Source organism: Lutzomyia longipalpis, chromosome 3, assembly GCF_024334085.1.
Source record: "Lutzomyia longipalpis isolate SR_M1_2022 chromosome 3, ASM2433408v1".
NCBI classification, from domain to species: Eukaryota; Metazoa; Arthropoda; class Insecta; order Diptera; family Psychodidae; genus Lutzomyia; species Lutzomyia longipalpis.
This window is the reverse complement of record NC_074709.1, coordinates 5,525,699-5,548,069: the sequence shown is the minus strand read 5'-3', so window position 1 is coordinate 5,548,069 and position 22,371 is coordinate 5,525,699. Positions and strand designations below refer to the sequence as shown.

The following is a 22,371-nucleotide window of genomic DNA, read 5'->3' as shown; positions in this document are numbered from 1 at the left end:
TCCTATTATAGGATGCTCGCGCCGCCTAAGCAAATGTTGCTCGGAATCGCTATTGCATAATTTTTATCAGAGCTGCATTGAGTCTAGGCTAAGGTATGGGGCAGCTACTTGGGGATGTGGCTACAGATCGCACTTGCAACCGCTCACAGTGTGTCAGAAATACGCACTGAGGGCTTTGAGGGGTATTCCGGGGAGGGACAGCACTAGAAATACTTTCATCGGATGGAAAATCCTCCGATGTGAGTATTTATTCAAGTACACTGTGCTGAAGATTTTCTTTGTTAAATCCGGTCACCTACGATCTCCTATAATGGGTGCGTCTCGCCGGGGAACCATTGCTCCGGTTCCTCGCCCCAGGTGCGAGCTTTTTAAACACTCGTATGAGTACATGGCTCCTACGGCCTTTAATTCCTTGCCTGAGGCTCTCCGTGGGGCTCTAGGCGCTTATAACTTTAACACTAAATTGAAGAGCTTCTTTTTGAAACAGTGCGAGGAGGACCTTATTAAGGGTCTATAATTAATGCGTTTTGGGGCTAGGGGGATCCGGGTTGTGGGTGCCTCCCTTTCTGTTTCTTCAACGGGACTACCTGCACTGCATTGGAGCAGTATCTGCTCTGCATCCACGATTATTTTCATTCTTTTTTATTGTATCAAAATAAAGGTAAAAAAGATTATAACAAGCTGGGATCGCTACGAAACTCCTTGTGCGCTTTTATTTATTTAATAACACAAAATCAAATAATGGTTTTTTCTTTCAGCATCCAAAATACGATTACCATATCCTTTTATAAAACAAAAATGTGTATGAGGTTGATGATGCAATGGTGATATCCTTTTATAAAAGCAAAACAAAATTGAAACATAATATTATTCACGATATGAATTACAAATTATAATTATTGTCGTATAAATAATTAAGAAATGAGTGTGAAGTTAATGATGCAACAATGATATCCTTTTATAAAAGCCTCAAATGAGGTGAAAATATCTTTACACTCTCTTATATGCAAAACCTCAAATGAGGCAAATATACGACTTTAAAATGCATGCATATACCCTCCATATTTACATCTTCTGCATGTTTTTCTGCGACGAGTGAGTTTCGTAGCGGGAGGGGGGTTACCTAAGATTCGTGGAATCTTTGACTGGATCCAGCGGACTCCTGAGAGTGACCTACATTGTGCTGGGAAAGTGGATGGCACCCATTTAGCCCTTATTTTGCTTTTTACAATTTTTCTATTCTTTCTGGGAGTCTTTTTGAGGTCAATGGGGTTTGATTTTGGGGTTTTGGGGATTTTCGGGATTTATTTTTCTTTCTTTTTTAAATTCTGAGTTGTCGGCGTGAGTACTCTCTTCCTCTACACATCAGCCTTCCTTAAAAACTTTTTCTTTTTAAATGAGAATTGCACTTGTTTATTTATTTTTACTTTTATTGTAATTAACTTTATAGTAATTGTGAGACTCAGGCAGTGGTTGGACGCGTTCTTTAGAACCAAGTCCACTGCCTTATCCATACTCAATGTTAAATATTAAATGTCAAATCATAAAAATGTACACCAAGAATATGTTAAATTTGAGTGTGTGAATAAAAATTTATTTATTATTATTATATTATATCAAACATCCCGAGCAATTTGTGAACTTTATTAAACTAATATTTAATCTGCGATATTCAGTTCGTGCCCCATGTTTGGATTGGAAATTTTTAGTGCCAACAATTAAACTCCCCAACTCGTTAGACTTGCCAGTCTGAGCATACATGGAACACAATTGAATTTGCGCTTGTTTGCAAAATCTCACAAAACCATCATGGCTCTCCCGGGGAAGAAAAGTTGAAATATTATAATTTGATCATCCTTCAGCGCTATTTTTGGGTTAATTTGCATAAATCAATTCCAATTATACTGTATGATTTATTAAATTAAATAAACACTCACTTTGCTTCTTTCCCTGCTCATTTATTGGGTTGTATTGAATTTTGAGAGATTAACAGGAAAAGCTAATTTTTCTTTAAACATTTTAGAGACTGAAATTTCCTTCATCGAGCAAGCGAAAAATCTTTTTTAACGCTTGAAAAAGTTCCCGATATGAAGTAATCGATATTTGAAGCATATGCTTTATGTGTAAAATAAGTCAGTTAAAACGGGGGCGAGGTTTTACTTTTATTGAACAAACTCTTTCGAATTTCCCTAAGTAGATTTGTAAGAAGATTTTGAAATTCCAAGAAGACATTAAACCTAAAAAGGGTCTCTAATACTTTTTACTGGTTTAATTTGAAAAATTCAAAAGATTGTTTCATGAATATAAAACTCCGCCCCCATTTCAACTAACTTATCTTATGCTTCGAGCATATGTTTTAACCTAAACGAAGGTTTTACAAGATTATTTTACAATTAAAAAATGTCATAAAAACATAAAAATGAATAAACTCCTTTTTTACATTCAATTTTATTCAAAATTCAAAAGAAAATCATAAATCGATTGAAATACAATTTTGTAAATTTTTAGCTGGAAAAGACATTCATGCAGAAGATATTTAACTGAATGGGAAATGTCGCCAAAAAGTGAGGAAAAATCGGGAAAATGGACAAATTGGAACATTTGGAAAGTGATTGAATCGTTTTTTTTTGTCTGTGTGTTTAAATAAAGAAGAAAAGCTCACAGTTCCAATTTTTATTATATTGCTGCTAATCCAGCAATACGTTTCTCACGTATAAACGGAGAAAAATAAGCAAATCTAAACATACTGCAGTGAATGATTCAATCAGATGGGCAGAAAAGGAACGTAATTCAACGCAGTGGTCACGTTGTACGTTCATTTCTTCCATTTCCTGTAACACTTTTCTGTACATAGTGTGTAGTATGTAGTTTTGTGAATTTTCCACCAAAAAGGGATGTCGATGAAGAAATAACTCGAATGTATCCATACAGGAGGATGACGAGGACCTTTTTGCTGTCGAGGAAAATGGCCAATAGAGTCATCGTTGATGTGTGTGTGTGCCCCGAAACCCCATTAAAGGCTCAAAGTCATTTTGATGGTCTTGCTACAGGTTAAAACGACGTACAAAATTGTATGGTGGGTGCAACTGAACAATGGTGTAGCCAGACTAGTCCTCGTCCAGGGAGAAAAATTTATTTTCTGTCCATTAAATTTTTAATGAAAGTGCAGAGTACAAGAGGAGCAGAAATTGAATCTCGTATATATGGTGGAAAAGCCACCGCCGAAAAAAAATCTGGAGAGAAAGAGGAAAACTTTAAATTTGATCCGCCACTTTGGGGCTTTTCTTGCACACATAGCATTTTATCAAAATGTATGTGCATGGCGTTCATTTAAAACTTCAGACGACGATTGATTTTCATCCAGCACTTCTCACATGCTCTTGGTGCGCAAAAATAAACTTGGGTGGAAATGGTTGGAATGAATTGATGTTTGCCCACGACAAACACTATCTCCACTCATGCATTTTCCTGGCTCCAGCGAGACAATTCACTCCGCCAAGATGAAGGGTATTTTATTGCAGCCAGAGAGCATGTGAGAATCAATCGGGATAGTTTTTCGGGAAAAAGTTTGGCCCAGATGAACAACTTTGTATTCACAGACATTCTTTTTTTTGTTCCGTTTTCATTTAATGAAAAATACTCGAGAAAATCCACCCTCCACACACAACTTATTTGAGGAGATGCCGATTTAATTTTGCCCTCCCCCCTTGACTTTTATATGACTTCTTCAACGTAGAAATATTTTTCGTATGCTCTGCAATCTACCCGACAAATCTCTCTCTCTGCCTGAAAAGCAAAACAAATTACCGAATCATGAACCAAAATGATATATTGGATAATCAATTTGTGGGATTCACCCACTGGCAGCAATTTTATTCCACATGAAGCGGATAAATATTTCAAAATACTTTTCTCATGAAATTCAATTATTTTATTTTGCAAAAAGAGGCAAAATATTTATTTTTAAAATTCAACTATAGGGGAAGATCATCTAATATGGGATACCTTCTAAGTGTTACATTGTTTTTTTTTTAATATTTCCTTTTGAAATGTACTTTAAGACATCAGAATGATTATTTTAAATTAACAATGCGAACGAAAAAGATAAATTGATCTCTTCGGCGTTATATGAACAGTGACGAGAAAAGTAATAGAACCACTTTAACAATTTTTAAAGTACGTTCCCTTGATTTCAATCGTGAATATCTCAGGTTGTAGATAACAAATTCGAAGAACTGGGATAGGTTCTCAAAGCTTCATTCATCCCCTGCCCAACAGTGGTATATCTTTGAAAATCGATTGATCCGTTGATTTTTAATTAATGGTTAAAGCAAAATTGGGACTTTTAACATTGAAGTTATATTTATTAAAATTATTAAGCCGGTTAAAGCTCTGGGATCCATCCATGAGTTTTAATACAATTCGTTACATTTCTTTAATATTTTTTTAATAATAATAATTTTTAACAATTTTTCAACGCTTCCGGGTTAACAAAATTCAAATTTTCTATGTCGTTCTGGGACCAAAAATAGAATAAAAATCATTTTTATGACTACTATTGAGAAAATTGCAGAAATTTTACAAAATTTATTTTAAATAGTTTAATGCCAATTAAACTAATTAAAAAAAAACGTTAACAATTTATTTTTTAAAATAGTTGCACTTTCAATAGAAGAAATCATATCTATTAGAAAAAAATTCTCCCATATTAGGCAATCTTCCCCTAAATTTTTATACACATATCATTAATCACCAATATTATTATTTTATGCATTCAATCGTTTAGTAGGTAGGTACTTAAAATATTTTTCAAATTATTATTAATAAAACAATATTTATTTTTATCTAAAATTTTTTGGAAAGTTTGCTTTCATTTTATTAATTGTTTTACAAGTGAATGCTTCCAGACTGGGGGAATTCAGGCCTTTATCTAAAGCCTCAGTGTAAAATTCTTCATGATATTTTTAGCATAAGCTTCTTATCATCCTTTAGGAAAATCCTTTAAGCAAATATGAAAGAGCTTTTTCAGAATTTTGAAAGTTCTTCACGATCATAGACATATTCATAAACTCTAAATCTGCTTTTGAAAGAATTTTAGCGATTACTTCTCTGTCTTTTGGAGCATCCTGTGGTGAATTTGTAATAAAATATAATATAAAATTACTCTATGTATTTTGTGATTTTCATGGTAGGTAAATTTCAGGAGTAAAGTGAAAATGAGTGTGGAAATAATCCTATATATTCGTCTTCTTGTGATGGAGGAGCTTAAGAGGAAAATAGGAAGAGTGTGTTAGTTGCATTTAATAGTAATTGCACATTAAAAGCTCCTCGAAAGTTCTTGTGAAAACAACCGTCGGCATAGGGAGGAAGTGTATGGAAGTGAATGTATTGCAATATTCGAGAGACCTCCCTATTAAATAATATTGTGAACATTGCTGGGATGAAGAAGAGAGAACGTTGATGCGAATGGAAAACCGTGCAAGCCAAAATGTTTGCTCAGGAACCAAATATACACCTTCCTCTTCCATCTGCAAGCTCCACAGCACACATCCTGCTGCCGTCGAAAGGAGCTTGATTAATGCCATGCGGCTGAATGAAGATATTAACACACACATGCCATTGTCGTTGGTTGTTAAGGTTCTGTCATATTTCTCGCATTATATACACCACAAGTCTATTGTTCCCGAGGATGCTCTTATTGTATTTATCTTATCCAATTTTCCCACAATCATACACCATGAAACTTCCGCCGTTTGGCAGGAATTTTTCTTTCCTTACATGCTGCAGGGTCGATGAAATCACTCCCAATGAATGAGTTATGGTAGAACAATATCCAATTAAGGAAACATTTGTCCACTTGGCTATACACCTAACCCCGCATCACTCTCTATTATACGGAAAGGAGGAAAATAGCATTTGCATCCCTCCTGAGGATCTTCATGTGGTCTCTCAGGATAAAGTGAATGTATGGGGAATTTTGAGGAGACGATGTGTGGTGCTTTTAAGTCTTCATACTCTACTATGTGTGACATTTGACAAATCCATTTAAGCCAAGTTGTATTTCATAATTTTCCTGATATACGTACACACACAGCCCATCAAGTAAGATTCAACATTTACAAACTTGAAACAAATTTAATTTTGAGCAACTTGCCACATTCCTTGTGGCACAACTCCCATGCGATATATTTAGGGAGCTTTTTCTCCATCACCCAGCGAGCTTTCAACCGAAGATGTGCTTTAGTGCATAATGAAGAAAGTTTAGCAAACGAATGTCTGTCTCTTTGATGCACGTCTCGTTTTCATTCATACAATAGAACTACCCACTCCCACCCGCCCCCACCTCTCTCCCTAAACCACCATACGTAGTGCTAACATTTTTGCGAAAAAGCTCCGTTTAAATTGTGCTTTCCAGCAATTTTGAACTTTTATGCTGATCTACCTAAATTAGTTCCAAAAATATTTCGCGTATGGTGAGTAGTTTTTGTGGAATTTTAAGAAAAATTTGGCATTAAAAATATTTAGCATAGCTCATTATTTTTGCTTTACGATTTAAGTAAAATTTAGTAACATAGCTGATTGATAAAATATTAAATTAAAGAATCATTTTTTATATTTCAAGCCTCAAAAAAATATCCTTATTATCTTCAAATCCATTCTTTGGGGTAATTTTGGGTAAAAGGAAAAAAACCCGCCTTTGACTTTCTTCTACCCTACATAGGTACTCTCAGCTAATTTCTCAATTAAAAATTAATAATAAAGGCCCACTCAAATCTCCAAAATATATATTTGCGGATGCCACGGGGCCGAAAATCTCAGAGAGAGAGAGAGAACCCAGAGACATGATTTGAGATGAGATGGGTTTTAATAAAATATCTAAATCGGGTATAATGCTGAAGATTAATGAAACATTAATGGAGCATCAATTTACGGGGCGGGGGGGGGCAATGTATATGTGCTTGTGCGTCTCAAATGGAATTCATTTGCCTAATTATATACCAAAATTTCGAGCATGCGTTCAACTCGTACATCAGTTAATGTTTGCAAAAGAAAATCCCCAATCTATCGTGGAAAAGTGTATTGTGTATGGGATTGTATCTCTCTATTTCATTTTATATTTTGCCCCTTCAACCACCCACACCACCCATCAACAATAGAGAAATTCTGCATAAGATTTATTCCATCATACTTTATTTATTATTCTCTATAATAAATATAACTTTATCCATGGTATTCTTGCATTTTGATATAATACGAATGAGAAATATTCAAATGAAAGCAATTTATGGATTCCTCCTCATTTTATGCATAAAACACGAGCATACCCAATCCTTCGTCTCCTACTTATAGCTATATATCGTGGGGTGGGGGTGTAAGAAAAGCTCTTCTCGTACCCTTCTCTATGGAAGAGAACTTTTCTCTGTGTGACATCCAACTTTAATTGCTCCAATGAAGCTCACACCAACCCACCCCCGCGCCGTAAAGAATCTTGAGCTATGTGCGAGATATTTTTGCCATTTCCACGCAAAAGTAACTGCCGGAACAAATAATTCCAACATTAAATGCATTAGGTGACGTTAATTGTTGCAAAATTATCTCTGCTCTGGGTTGAAGAAGTGGGTTTATGTGTCGCCTCCAGTGAGCAACATGTAACATAATAATTTTAACGAGAGAGATCCCCCACAGAAGCCACCATGAAAATGCAAATAAAAATTTTCATGATAATTTTATTATTACAATTAATGTTACTCTATATGCCACCATAGTTGAATTTTTGTAGCCATTTTTTTGTAATATTTTGTTTTCATAAATTGAGATTTTTTTTGTAGGTATATTGTGTAATAAGAAAAATGTGTTTTCAGAAAATTAACCAACCGCAGATTTTTACCACAGTTTTCGGGGTATTCACATAGAGACGTAAGAGGGAGTTTTTTAATGTAAAATATAAGTAGAATAAGTTTTTTATGGGGTGTCTAAATATCCTCAAAGTTCATGTAGCTTAAGTTTTTCGTAGAAGTCAAAAAAATCAAAAAAAATCATCAGGTGAGAAATTTCATTAAAAAAATTTAAATGGAAATTTTAAACATTAAAATGAACATCAAACGTTAGATAAAAAATGTCAAATGCTGTAAAAAAACGTGCAGTTTATTACCTCTTACATTTCACGTTTTTACAATCAAGAAAGGTTGATTGTTAAAAAGGAACGTAAGAAAATGTAAGAGGAATATCAAAGAAAAGAAACGTCGAAATTAAGGAAAGAAATGTCAAAAGAAACGTCGAAAAAAGTCAAGTAGTGTCAGAAAGTGGTAAAAGAAATGCGTAAAGAAAAGAAACTTCAAAAAATAAGCATAAAGTAATCTTAAAAGAAACTGTGTGGCTGTCGAAATGACGTCCGACTCGAAAAAAAATTAAAAAGAAGAGTAAGAATCTTCAAAGAAACGTCAAACGTAAGAAAATAAATCAGTCATTGAAGATGTCAAAAGTTAAAAAGAAATGCATAATTTCATGAGAAAAATTAAAACGTTAAAAATACGTGAAATGTAAGAAACAATGAAAACATTTTAATGTCCCAAAATAAAATGCAAAAATAATAAATTGGGTACCTATTGGTTATTGGTAAAAAAAATCCCGAATATATTTTTTGCAACCCCGTTTTAGTGCTACCTATGGAGCTTTTGATGCAAACTTACAACACGGTAATCAATTTTCATAAATCACAAACTTTGCTTATGTTACATGTAGAGAATATATGTAGTATACCCCAATTAATATTGAAGCATATACAAGAGGAGGACAAAAAAAGCCCAATAAACTTTTTTCGTGCGACTGAATTACATGCTCAATGCAACAGTTGCTGGTGCGAAAATGATTCACTAATGACCAATTTTTCATGTTACACCCGATAAGCGATTACAGAATCGATCACGGCCGCTATTGAGGGTGGATTTATTTGCAATCACCCATCCACCTGTTAGAAAATTTAGCAGGTGGAAAGCCCACAAACAAACTTTCGTGTAAGAGTCCTTCGCCTCTTTTTTTTCGTGTGACTTTTTCTTTCGCATGAATGAGGCGGAAGAAATTGATTTGTATTGTTGTTGGCTACACAAAATATACACCATGGATGGATATCTAATGAATCTTTCTGCCACAAAAGATTAATCGAGTTTTTGATTCGCTCACCGACCACTTCTCCACCCACTTGCCTTCCGTTGACTTTGCCACAAAAGCACACACAAAGTTTCCAAAAGTCCCCTCCTGTGTGACGAAATGGAAGACACAGAAGGAATGAGATAGCAAAAAAAAGCCGGAGCTTTTATGTATTAATGTAGCTTTTAGGAGATTGTTCATCGTTTTCCCAAACAGTGTGTGTGTGTGGCTTGTCTTTCTTTCCATGAGGTGCCTATACGGGAATGCTATTTACCCAAAATTACCAAAATAAAATTCCCTTTAAGATGTGACCATATCTTCCCGCCAATGTTCTACAACTTTTACGAAATACTTTTACGATGTTTCCTCTTAAAAAAGCATGAGGCGTGAAAAATATTATGATGGTTTTTAACAACATGAACATTTCTTTTGCTACCGTGCAAGAGATGACCTTTCTATGTGGGGAATAAAATACACAGAGCTTTTAAAATTTAACCACAAAACGCCTAAATTCATTCACAAAATCATCTTTTAAAGGTGAAATAACCAAAATTCCTCCAGGCGAAAATTTCTTTCAATCTTTCCTCCGATTTAATTCTATTTCACAAATAAACATGTTTTTGTTGCTCCAGCATAATCTCAACATAAACCTTACATAAAATCTTTTAATGTATAATATTATGTTATCAAGGTAGGTAGGTAGGTAGGTAGGTAGGTATCTATGTATGTACATTGATGAAATACCAGAGAACTGACATAAAAATGTAAGAAAATATGTACACTACCTAACATACATAAGAAACAAAGACGGCGTAAGCGTAAGTAAGCAGTTAGGTCTCTTTACAATTTCGCAGACTGCTTTTTCATTCATTGCAGTTTTTTTTTCATATGGATTTTTGAGGTTAGAATTCTGCGTAAATATAAAATGACCCAATATCCATCCGTTTTTACGACTCTTTGAATATCAAAAAGGGTGTGTTATTGAGAGAAAAAAATGTATGCAAGAACAATTAAATTTTTTACTAAAATAATCAAAGTTGGAGGCAAAGTTCAAAAAACTTTAATGGATTCATCAGATTCTTTATTTTTTTCCTTTTTGTTGCTAACTTATTAACTTATTTAAAACTTTGATCAATTTCTGAATTTATTTTTTAAATAATAAATTTGAATTTAATTAAAAATCCCTTATTAAATATTTAATTTTTACATTTTATTCTTCAGTTTATGAATTTTATTATTTTTTTATGAATTTTATTCATCAGGAGTTAAATTGGTTACTAAGACAGGCCTAGTCGGTTTTTTAGGAAGACTTAAGTTTTTGAAGCCAAACATTATTTTTTTTTAATTCGAACTTAATTCTTTATTGTCAATTTTATAAAATTTAAAGGTTTAAGATAGGCTTAATTATGGATCAATGGGATCAAAAATGTATTTAAGGACTTAGCCTTGGTTCAACCTGACCTAAACTTTAAAAACTTAGAACTTACCTAAAGAACTATAATTTGTTTAAAAAAAAAACATAAAAGTGACTTATAAAAACTAAAAACTGACGTAATAAACTTAAGCTGGGCTTAATTGTGGATTTCATCCCTGTTATGAATTAATCTTCTTAGTTTCTGAATTCGTTTCATCTCAGTTTTTTTTAATTCCTAAATTATTTCTCTAGTGTCTGAATGGTTTGAATTTAATTCTTTATAGGAATAAGAATGGTACAAAGAGTAATTTAAAAGATAATCACAAAGCAAAAAAAAAATTAAAAAAAATTCTTTTGCATTAATTAAAAAGAAACAACAAAAATTAACTCATTCCACCACATCTTCCCCTAATAATTGTTATTCATGCCCCAGATTCAAAGTCACCCGAAAAAGGGACAGCAGATGAATCATATATATTAAAAAACAATCTTTCTGAAAAAAAATTACAAGATTTCTCCAAGGTAAACTCAAGAAGTCTTTTGAGGTGAGCGCAATCTCCAGCTGTTGCCCTATCTATGCACTAAAGCACATGACCTCCCTTGAAATGAAAATAAAAGTTAATCTTGGTGTTAAATCTCTTTTCTTTCTGCTCTGAAATGTAAATTTTTTAAAGCTCTAAATTCAATGTGAATTTTTTTGGTCTTCTTCGGTGAATCAGAGTGGAGTCATCGAGATTAATCATTATAAAATATTGATGTGAAAAGATTTAGATGATGATGGACTTTACGTGACATTTTAGTGAGAACTTCTTGTTTTCAATCACAATAAAATTGAAGTGGAAAATTTGACTATGTATGTATATAGTCTTAGGAAATTAGCACTGTTGCGTGTATTGTTTGGGCAATTTTACGGCCACTTATCGTACAAGATCAAGAGGCACCGGGTCAACCTTCGCAGAAAGGTGATGTTTACTGGAAAATGTGTGTATGCGGCAAATGCAGTCAATGGAGTTTGAGAATTTGCTCAATAATTACCTTTTTTTTCGAGTGAGCGGAATGTGAAGAAATTGTGAAATTCACATTTCTGTACACACTCTGTTGACCAAGGTCAGGTATCACACACATACTTTTACCCAAAAATAAATCCAATTCGAACGAATTGCGAAGTCTCTTTTTTTTTCTCGCATCTTGCGCTCACAGCATCTCTTTTTTCTCCATTGATGCACAATATGAAAGACTTTTGATGAAAATGAAAGTTATTATGATTTGTGTGTCAGGGGGCCAAACATTCATGCTGAGTTTTTTGCCCTGTCTCGTGCGCGGCGTGAAAAAAAATTAAATACATAAAAGCTCCAAAGCACCGAGATGAATTGAACTTCTGACGAAAGGGCGCGCAATGGGGACGGGTTGGCAAATGTGTGGCTTTGAAAAAAAAGAGCAATTTTATTGCAACAAAAATCTTTAGAAACTCCCATTTGAAAAAGAAAAGTGGAGATACAAAAAAAAAGAGATTAATGAGGAAAAAAACGAGATCCATATGAAGTAAGACTTTACATAAAAATAAAATATTTCTAAGGTCATCTTGGGAGCAAAAAGCTCTCTCGACAATTTCACGATCGATGCCAATCAATACGATGAGGTATTGGATGATGGAGGAGGTACCCAAGAGAAATTGAATGGTCCACCAGGTAGACGCTTCTCCATATTCATGATTTGAATATGCGTTGACCAAATATGCAAAACCAAATGCGACAATGGCAATCCAATTCACCGTGAAGAACTTCCCGTGTTTGCATTTAAATTTTAGCTCCAATCGGCAGGTTCGCATTTTTATGCTTTTGAGTGCCATCTCGCACACATTGCCTCTGCCCGTCAACTTTTCCTCAAGTTCATCTCATCTCCAATGCCACAGACCTTTCTTCCTCGTCAATAAGTCAGAGCTGCGTGTGCCCCAAAGTGGATTTTATATATAAATTATATCTCAACTTCTTGGAATATGCCTCCTATACCTATATCTCACATTTTGCCTTCTATTAAGCAATCACATTGATTGCTCTCCTCTCTGTGGAGCTGTAACTTTTCTGCAAATCATCTCGTCGTTTGGATATACTTTCGCAATTAGGTATGGGGAGATTTTTGCGAAAGACGCGCTTCAAAATTTATAAATTACAAATTCAAAAGTGCCCCGTAATTGCTTTTCGTATTGCCTTCGAATGACCTTCGTGTGTCAAATATGTGTCAATATTTAAATTCAAATATCTAAGTGAACGTTTAAAATATTAGCTCATTATCCTAATCTATGAAAAAAAAATCACACAATATTATTAATTTGCAAAGTATTCAAAAAGAGAATTAATCAATATTGCTTCAAGTCGCGGCTTCAAGTGTGAAGATTTCTCTTATTAGAATAATACAAAAAGTTCAGAAATGATTCTTCGTTGACGTGACTTTGAAAGTCATTGCTTTTTGGGGGGAAATGTTGCAATAAATATTTTTATGAAAGCTGTAATTTCTAAAAATCCTATTAAATTTAATGCATCCTTCCTGTATTTTTTTTAAAAAGCATTATGTATTTAGAATAAAAGTTTCTTCAAGCTTCCTTTGAATTAACAATCAAGGAAAATTATCAAATAAAATCGTCAAATTGACCCTATAAAAATCAATAGAATAATTCACAAAACAAAATTCAGAAAATAATAAAATAGAGGTTTAAGTCTTATGAAAAATAAAAGAAAGATCCAATAATATTATACTGGCTGCAAATGTTGCACTAGTGAAGTATGTGATTAAAGAAGATAAAACAAATTTGACAAATCGCAGAAAGTGTTAAGTTACCGAAGCATAAGGAAGAAGAAAAAATCGTTTTCTACGTCCAAATTGCACTGAAATACTTTAAAAGAAAGCTTCAAAGAAAATCTGAAAGTTTTCAATTCAGTTTCGTCATTTTTCATTTCAAACGGTTAAACAGTTTTTGTTGAATTCAGTTAGAAAACACAAAAATGATTTTCACATATTGAACACAAAAAAAGTTTATCCGTTTTAGTATTGGAAAATTCCTTCATTCGAGCAAATAATAAGAATCAAAAAAAATTTAAATTAATTCTCTAAGGTCTTAAAGGATTTTCCAGTAGGATCAGCTGGGTAAAATTGACAAAATTTTACCTAAAAATCTAAAGAATGACGTCACTAATCGTGTTCTTATTTTCTTAAATGCATAAAGCATAAAAAATACCGCGTTGAAAATCTTCGACAAAACACCAACGAAAATACTTCATGAATTATAACTACCAACCTGATTATTACCTCAAATGAAAATTTTCAGTATAGAAACGAATAAACTCCTTCGAAGGAATTTTAATTCCTGAAAGAATCATTTCTTTATAAAAGGATTTTTTTTTCCAAAAAATCTTAATTTTCAGAAAAAAAAACTTATCGAAGGCTTCTTCACAGAGAGCTTACAGAGCTTCCGGCGCGGAGATGTGCAAAAAATAAACAAAATAAAGCGAGACAGCGTGGTGTTCTCAAAGCGACGAAAAAATTGCACAAGACACGAAAGCATTAACTTTGGTCTTAATGCATAATGAAATTTGTCTTTGACCACGATTTGGCGGGGAATTGCATAAATTTGGATGAAAACACAAAAAATAAACTATGTGTGCACCACTAAATACATACCGCAGCATTATGAGGTGCGTGGGGTGGGGAGACCATAACAACACCAAGCCATCACTCTTAATTTCCCAAAAAATTACCAATCATTCAGTAGTGAGCTCGTGACCAATGTGGTTGGAAGTTTTTCCTTAAGTTTCTCGTATATATTGATTGCAATATTCTTTAAAGTTTTCTGTTTGATTGGAGCTTGAACTTTTGTGTGGGAAAAATTCTTTTGTGATTGTTCTGTGGAAGTTTGCCTCTTGGGCGGTGAATTTTTCTCGTATTATATACCTATATAGTATTATGTTTGGTTGTGCCGTGTAAGAGAGGAAATGTGATGGTTCAGTGATGCCAAAAGTGACAAAGTGGACAATAGCCCTCGGTGCCATCGAATTGTCGCATTTAATTGATCATTTCTTGCCGTATTTCACTTCCTCGTGATTCGCCATCGCGTGTGTTCACATAAAATCAAAAAAAGAGAGAAAAAAGCACAAAAAAATGAAAGTTCTCCTCATGCTGGCACTGTTGTTCACCCTGGCACGGGCACAGCGTACATCGAGCCTCCTAGAAAATATCCTCGCACTAAATTACACCACAGCCCCCGTGTCTGAGTGGTGTGATGGTGATCTGAAGATTGTGGCGGATGCCCTGCGGATGCAGGACGTTTGGGCTATGAAATGTAAATGTGTATTGCAGTTTTGGAGATTAAGAGCTGCGCGTATGCGTACCCCCAAAGTATTAATCCCAAATTGAAATGTTTCCACATTTTATCTGCCTGCAGTGTTGGATGCATCGGGGCGTATTGAGTCGGGATTTGTGTGGGGCAACAACTTCTGGCTCGGCTCGAAGTCCTCATGCGCCCGCCTAGCGCGCCCCTACCCCGTGGCACTGTCCACCAGATTTTCGCGCAACAACGTGCCCCACTTGACAGACATTGCGGCACCAATTCCTGTGATATATCGCGTCGTTTACGTGCGACACTCTTCCCGCCTTCAGTTGGACATGCAAATACTGGATCTGGTATTAAATGCATCCTATTTCCGCTACTATTCCACATATTTGGACATATAGACGGGAAGTGCGTTCAAAAAGTTTACCCCCAACCCAAACGTAAAAAAAAATGAACAGACGATTTATGGGAAAAGAAAAATCTGTTGGTGTTACCCTCAAAAAGTTGTTGAAAACGAAATTGGGGGAAAAAACGAAAGAACATTTTGAACTGAACTTTCATAAGTAAATTGAAAGGCTGAACATTTAAATTATATTAAAATTATATTTATTTTTCAATTTTCCTTCACAGTTTGATTAATTTTAGAGCTTTTAAAAGAATTCCACAAATGTTCTAAATTTCTATTCTACTTTAATACAGTTTAAGTTAAATAATTTCTGTGGCTGGATTTTAGCATGAATCATAGTCTGTTCTATGCGATTTTGAGCGTTTCATCTGAGGGTTTTCCTATGCAGAATTTTCCCGTCTTTATTTAGGAATTTAAGATACACTAATATTCACAAAAAAATGAGAAGATACTTGTAGGAGAAATTGTAGAAAACTCGTCTAGGAAGGCTTCATTTCATATCAGAATCCAGCTACTCTAACCTTGACTCTAGCAGTTAATAGAAAATTCAAATTGAAAATTAAATATAAAATAATTAATAAAACTTCATAAGGAAAACAAAAATTGCAACATTTTCCCCACAATAATTCTAAGGGTCTTACAGATAATTAAACCTACCAAAACCAACCTAAATATCATGATTAATTCCTGAGATATCAATAAGCTCAATTTGAAAAGATCTATTAAAATAATCCAAATTTTGATTAAAGAAAATTAAAGAATTAATTCTACAAAAAAGGTAATACTTTTGATAAAAAAAAAAAGCTCCAAAGAAAGTTAAACGAGTAAGCTTTTTGAACACACCCATACCAAGTATATTTCATTGTACACAATTTTTCTGATATTTTTTTTCTATTCTGACTCTTGTTCATAGAATAGAATTGCATACACAAATTCCCATTTTGTCACGAGCACACTCTGGGTACATAGTATAGTCGGTAGTGCAAAAGCACAAAAAAGCTCACATCCTTCTTGTATTTTATGTGCGGTTTTCAAGGTAATCACCATGACCTTACCACCGCCGGAGCAATATGACTCGAAATAAACATTCTTCTTTCAAGAATGCAAACAGAAAGTTTATTGAGCTCGTTTCTGTCGATTTAACCAAGATATTGGCAGGTTTGCCATCAACCATTCGCCCAATTAATGTTTCAATTTAATTGAAGCTTTAATTATATAACCAATATTACTTTCATTCATTTTATTTATTTACCCCACAACTATATACGTAACTATACGTTAAACTTTTTAAATGTTTGATACATTTGAGTGAGTTTTTGGGAGAGAAAAAATTCATCCCCAATTAATCACAAAATCACACACAGGGATGGTTCTTTTTTTTTCACGGGGTGTGCACGTCAATATATGCAAAAATGAGTGCGAGGTCCTTTTGACGGGAAGATAAATATGCATTTTATTCCAACAAACTCACATATTTTGCTATTTTGCAGTCTGTCCTCCACATTGGGCTGTGTTTGCCGACAAATTGTAGCAATAATGACACAGAGAGTCTCGTGAATCAATTGATGGCTGATGCAAATTTTCCCGGACGGAATTTGCTCGGCAAAAACACCACCGTGCTACGTAGTAAGAGTCTCCAGCTACGGGATACCTTCTACCAGAATCCTCTCGTTATAGCAGCAATGTAAGTGTGCATTGAAGGTGCAAGAAAAAAATGAATGAGTAGAGACACTCTTTAACCCTTCAACCAATACCTTGTGCTATATACCATCCCCCCCTCCACCTAAAGGGTCCTCTTGGCAATTATGGTGTGCTTGAGTGTTGCCTGCTCGACGTACAACCTGTTGATGGACATCATACATAACCGAGATGATTGCCAAATTAACAAAGACACCACGAAGAGACTCAATGTCTTTGAGAAATTCATCAAATGCTTCTCCCTGCACCACAATACGGTCATTGTATTTAACCATGATCTCAGAAAGTCCGCCGTACCCGTGATTCATGGGCTCAGGTAAAGTTTCATAATTGATTTATAGCCCAACGCGGTGGCATACATTCTCAACAACACCCCCACTCTGATTTATCACCCCCACAGAGCTCTCACAATGTTCTGGATAATCACGGGACACATTTTCTTCTATGCCCTGGCAAGCACGAAGAATTTCCAGCGTGTCCTCACGTACATGAAGGAATGGTTTATGCAACCATTCAATGCTGCTGTTTCAGGAGTCGACACATATCTCGTTATCAGGTGAATAGTTTTGAATTTCTCTTTAAAATTTTCTGAAATTCTTTAATGAATTTTGTGGATTGAAAATGATTAAAATTAGTAAATTTTAGCGGTTAGATTCTGATGTGAAATGTAAAGCTTTCCTATACAATTTTTAATTTTAATTTTTGAGCAAATCATCCTTTTTTTATGCTCTTTTCGCCCGGAAAGAATCAACTTTTCATAATTTCCCTTTTCATTAAAAGCTCTCGTGCAATACATAATTTAATTCAATCAATATATGACCCAATTTTCGCAGCATACCTGGGCTATGTTTATACATATTTCTCCCGCATTGTCGCCCATCAATTGTAAAATCAATCATGCTGAAAATGTATTCACTTTATTTATTTCGCAAAATCAAAGTGAAAAAAATGCAATAAAAATGGTCGATCAAAACATAAAATGCCAATATAGCACCGTCCTCCCAATATAATATACGGGTTATAACTAAAAATGGTCCTGAATATGTAAATCTTAACACCCACTTTCAATTCATTTGCTTCCTGGGCCATAAACATTATATTTTCCACCCGGTGAGTGGGGACTGATGTAATGTGCATGTGAGTGTGAAAAATCGCATTGATATCGACTCGGGAATTGACTGCAAAATGCAATGCGGGAGATGAATTTTGAATATTTGCAATTTTCCCTCCTGGAATATTCCAAAATATATATATTTATGTATATTCATTTTTCGGACAAATACACGGCATATTTTAATAATTTGCACACCAAACAAAATCCACGCTATTCACCCCCTCATTGTGCATAGAAATGGGAAAATATTTGCCACAGTCGCGGAATAATAAATAAATATTATGAACTATTCTATGTTACAATAGAGAAGCTATTTTGCTGTTATATATCACATTTGAATTTATGCTTTTATCAAAATCGATCAAAGTGATTTTTATAATTAAAAATTTTATAATCATTTATGGGCTAACGCTCGTTCTAATTTAATTAAAATACGGTTAAGCTTTCTCTGATAAAGCTAAATTTATATTCATCTAAATCAATTATTTTTTACTACCTAATTAAATTAATGCTAATTGCAGCTCTCAATGCAATGATTTTTAATCCAGATATGTTCAGGATTTTTTTTTTAAATTACGCGAAGTCTGACTTCAAAACGCAAGTGGGTGGAATGACGCGAAAATATTTTTGAGGGTTTCTTTAGGCTTTTTGGATCAATTTTTCTTAAAGATGTTTCCATAATTTATAGATAATCTCATATCATAATGAAACCAGGTGAAGATAGATAATTTTGAAAATTTTCAAAAGCTTCAAAAATTATTCCTTTTGATCTAAAAAAAAAAAATCTTTTTAACATTATTTTCTATGCTCCATCATAGAAATTAAATTTAAAAAAAAAACAAATTTTATTTTATTACAGCGGCTTTCTCCTATCTTACCTGTATTTTGAGTCACACATGAGGAAACCAAAGAAGGATGGCGTTGTTGATTTCATCAAGAGTGTCTGCAATCGCATCCTAAGGATAGCACCACCGTACTACACAATCATCCTCTTCTCCATTATCATTGGACTTTACCTGGAGGATAAATCTCAATTTCAGCTGCTTGAGAATATCGAAGAGAATTGCACCAAGTTTGTTTACATTTTACCCAACCGCACCAAAATATTCGCACACACACACATTTTTCATTTAAATTTATTTAATTTAAATTGCATGCGTTTTATCTTAATTTTATCCAAATTAATTCTGCGATTTTTGACATTGAATTTCATATGAAGATACTGGTGGCGCAATGTACTCTTCATTAACAACTTCTTCCCGTTCTCCGAGCTTTGCCTCACGTGGAGCTGGTATTTGAGCGTGGATCTGCAGTGTTTTGCAATCACAACACTCTGCCTCATCATCTGGAGCCGCTGGCAGAGATTAGCCACCGCCATATTCATTGTCATCTTCCTCGCGGCCACATTCTTCAACACATACCTCGGATATGCCATCGGGTTTGATTTTATGTAAGTTTTGCCCTCTAATTGTTATCACACAAAACCCTTTTAGCCCATAATACATAAATTATTGTGTCTCGTTTTAGCATAAAATGCGCTCAATATGCTAATTTGTTTGTTCTATCGAATCATAATATTAATAACATTATAGTCGGTGTTATCTATATATATATATATTTTTTTTTATAATTAAATTTATCTATTTATGTAAATTAATTCAGCGGTTTATTCTTGAATTTAATTCAAAACAATATGATCAATATTCTCTCTCAAATTATTCTTGAGGTGAATTCCAACATTTCTTATAAATGCCTTTGTAAGATTAGGCATTTCTTAAAGCAGAATATCTATGTAGTGGATAGATCCATATATAAAATGTAGCTTTTCCTTACGATTTTCCACAAACTCCTGAAGAAAGACAAAGGATTCCAAAAAGAAAAACTCAATGAAAAAACCTGTAGAAAAATATTGTTTCCCATCAGAATCCACCCACGGGAAAATTACTTAAATATTATGCTAGAAGCTTGATCATAATTTTCTGGGAAAGCATAAATCCCAGCATAGAAAGATTAATCAATAAATTCAGGAGATAAATATGATCGGATTAGTCGCGAAAGCTTCCTCTTCAAAAAAGAACGGTGCGAAATAGGGAAATGTTGTGCTCTGTCTGCGGCCACCATCAATTTTCCCAATTAGGGAATTTTATTTCAATTTGCAGGAAAGCAAACAAATAATGCGGAAGAATAAACAGCGATAAAAAGTCAAATAACAATACGTTGGACGCGCGAAATCCCAACATCGTCTATAGAGAAAAATTTCCCCTCTCTCTCTCCGTATACTAATTCCCATCGTTGCTTTTCCCATTTGCAGGTACGACGTGGAATTCAACAGCATCGATTTCCTGTACACACCAGTGTGGTCTAGAATTCCTGTTTACTTCTGCGGTGTCCTCGCAGGGTGGTTTTTGAGCACGTTCAACCGAAAGCTCTACCTCAAAAGGGTAAAGCTCTCACTTCCGCTGATTAGAATTTAACATACTGCTCCAGTTTGATGATGGAGTGGGGAAGGGGGTGGCTAGAGGGTGTTGTATATAGCTCCAGGGAAAAATACTCTTACGCTGTAATTTTCCGCCCTTTTGTCATTTGTACCCCCATTGAAATTTTTATGAAAGCCAGAGTGGTTTGGCCACAGCTTCACAATACAAAATTCATTGCATTATTTTCCTGAGTTCATAAGCTTTGCAAATTTTTTTTCTCGTGGATTATTTCCTACTTTTCCGGGGTACCTATATAGTTCTTTCGGGAAATCTCTTTTTGGCGAGGAAGATTGCGAAATTGGCTAACGTGTGTGTGGGTGTTTTGCCCTGCTCTTTCTCTCTTCCAGTCCATCATTCGTGGCTTTTGGCTCTTGACCACCTGCACAATGATTCTCCTTATTTTTGGGCGAATGGTTAACAACTTGCCAGCTGCTGCGTCAATGTGGTACTGTGGCTTCGGGAAAACCGCCTGGGCGATGGGAATCTCATGGATTATCGTCGCCTGCACCACAGGGCACGGTGGTAAGTGATTTCACCGTTGGTTGCACACCAATTTTCGAAGCCAAAATTCAATCCTCCCCCACACACACCCTCCGTTGTAGGTATTGCCACGAGAATCCTCAGTGCAAAGTGCCTCCTGAAATTCAGCAGAATGTCCTATTCGGCATATTTACTGAATCCCATCTTCATCCTTTTCACCATGCTGTCGACTGAGGGACCACTTTTGCTAGATTTCGCGCAATTGGTGAGATACATGGGCGGGATAACGTGAGAATTCTTTCCCAGAACCCAATTACTAAATCTCTCTATCTTCCCCAACCAACACCGACAGACAACTACCGTCATGGGGGTTGGGACAGCTGTTTTTGCAGCAGCATTCGTATTTATGCTCCTCTTCGAGAATCCCTACACAATGCTAGTCCGGACATTCATTGAAAGGAAATGAGCTCTGCACAGGAGGTGCACCATCACACCGTTCCCTTTTTAACATTTGTGAAAATGGGGACCACCATCGTAAGGAAAATCTCTTTGTATACGTGACGAATTTTCATGGAGGAAGAGACACATCTAACATCCCCAACGTTAATTTAAATTCCTTTGCAAATTACCCCCTTTTTAGCTCTTAAGAATTTTTGTCATGGTTCAGTGTGAAAGAAAACGATGCATTAATTGACGTCACATTGCAATTTTGTTCCACTGGGTTGCACATTGTACCAGCAATTCCACCAATTCCTCCAACTCTCATGCCAGAAGAAATGCATCAGAGTTGAGAACACAAGGTTGAGAAATATAATTAAATATTTCTAGATGAACAAATTTAAATAGAAAGTTATTTAGGTAAATGATTGATTTTTCTTTTGTTAATTTTCATTTTTTTACTATGAGACAGAATTTTCAATTTTGAAAAACATATTCATGAAATGAAACTACCATCGTAAGTTCTTGTAAAAAAAAAATCTTAAAGCTTAGACAGAGAACTTTAAAAAAAAACTCATTAAAGCTTTATATTTTTTTTTCAGCGAACCAGGACTTGGTAAGTTTAAAAATCAATTAAAAACTAATAATTTAATTTTCACAGCAAAATCTCTTTTCTACATATTCAACTCTTTTCTTGCATATAGGTACCTACACTTAATATATTTTTTCCCTACAATGAATTTTGCAAGTGCATTCTCCTGTATTTTTTACGATGTAAAGTATACATATTGCCAGTACACATATTTTCAAACCAATGAAAAACTAAACCATATAACGACCATAGCGCTGAGAAAAAGAAGCAAATGGATGTTG

General features: G+C 34.6%; 3 protein-coding genes across 3 annotated transcripts in view; 1 reads left to right on the top strand and 2 right to left on the bottom strand.

Annotated features, from left to right (window-relative positions):
* Positions 1 to 22,371, bottom strand: part of LOC129791558 (trifunctional purine biosynthetic protein adenosine-3) — a 1,078,967-nt gene that overhangs the window by 204,509 nt on the left and 852,087 nt on the right. The window lies entirely within an intron of this gene.
* LOC129791559 (potassium/sodium hyperpolarization-activated cyclic nucleotide-gated channel 3) overlaps positions 1 to 22,371 on the bottom strand; it is a 1,048,222-nt gene that overhangs the window by 314,868 nt on the left and 710,983 nt on the right. The window lies entirely within an intron of this gene.
* Positions 14,343 to 21,885, top strand: LOC129791578 (nose resistant to fluoxetine protein 6-like). The gene is made up of 11 exons (XM_055829800.1): positions 14,343 to 14,894; positions 14,997 to 15,235; positions 16,782 to 16,975; positions 17,081 to 17,305; positions 17,390 to 17,545; positions 18,963 to 19,175; positions 19,323 to 19,553; positions 20,415 to 20,544; positions 20,928 to 21,102; positions 21,183 to 21,325; positions 21,413 to 21,885. The coding sequence occupies exons 1-11, from the start codon at positions 14,714 to 14,716 to the stop codon at positions 21,524 to 21,526; spliced, it is 2,001 nt and encodes a 666-aa protein (XP_055685775.1). The 5' UTR covers positions 14,343 to 14,713; the 3' UTR covers positions 21,527 to 21,885.

Excerpts from the sequence above, each read along its gene's own strand:
- LOC129791578 (XM_055829800.1), top strand. The coding sequence starts at position 14,714 with ATGAAAGTTCTCCTCATGCTGGCACTGTTGTTCACCCTGGCACGGGCA. Across the intron at positions 19,176-19,322 it reads ATCGAAGAGAATTGCACCAA|ATACTGGTGGCGCAATGTAC; the intron begins GTTTGTTTACAT and ends TTTCATATGAAG. Across the intron at positions 21,326-21,412 it reads TGCTAGATTTCGCGCAATTG|ACAACTACCGTCATGGGGGT; the intron begins GTGAGATACATG and ends CAACACCGACAG.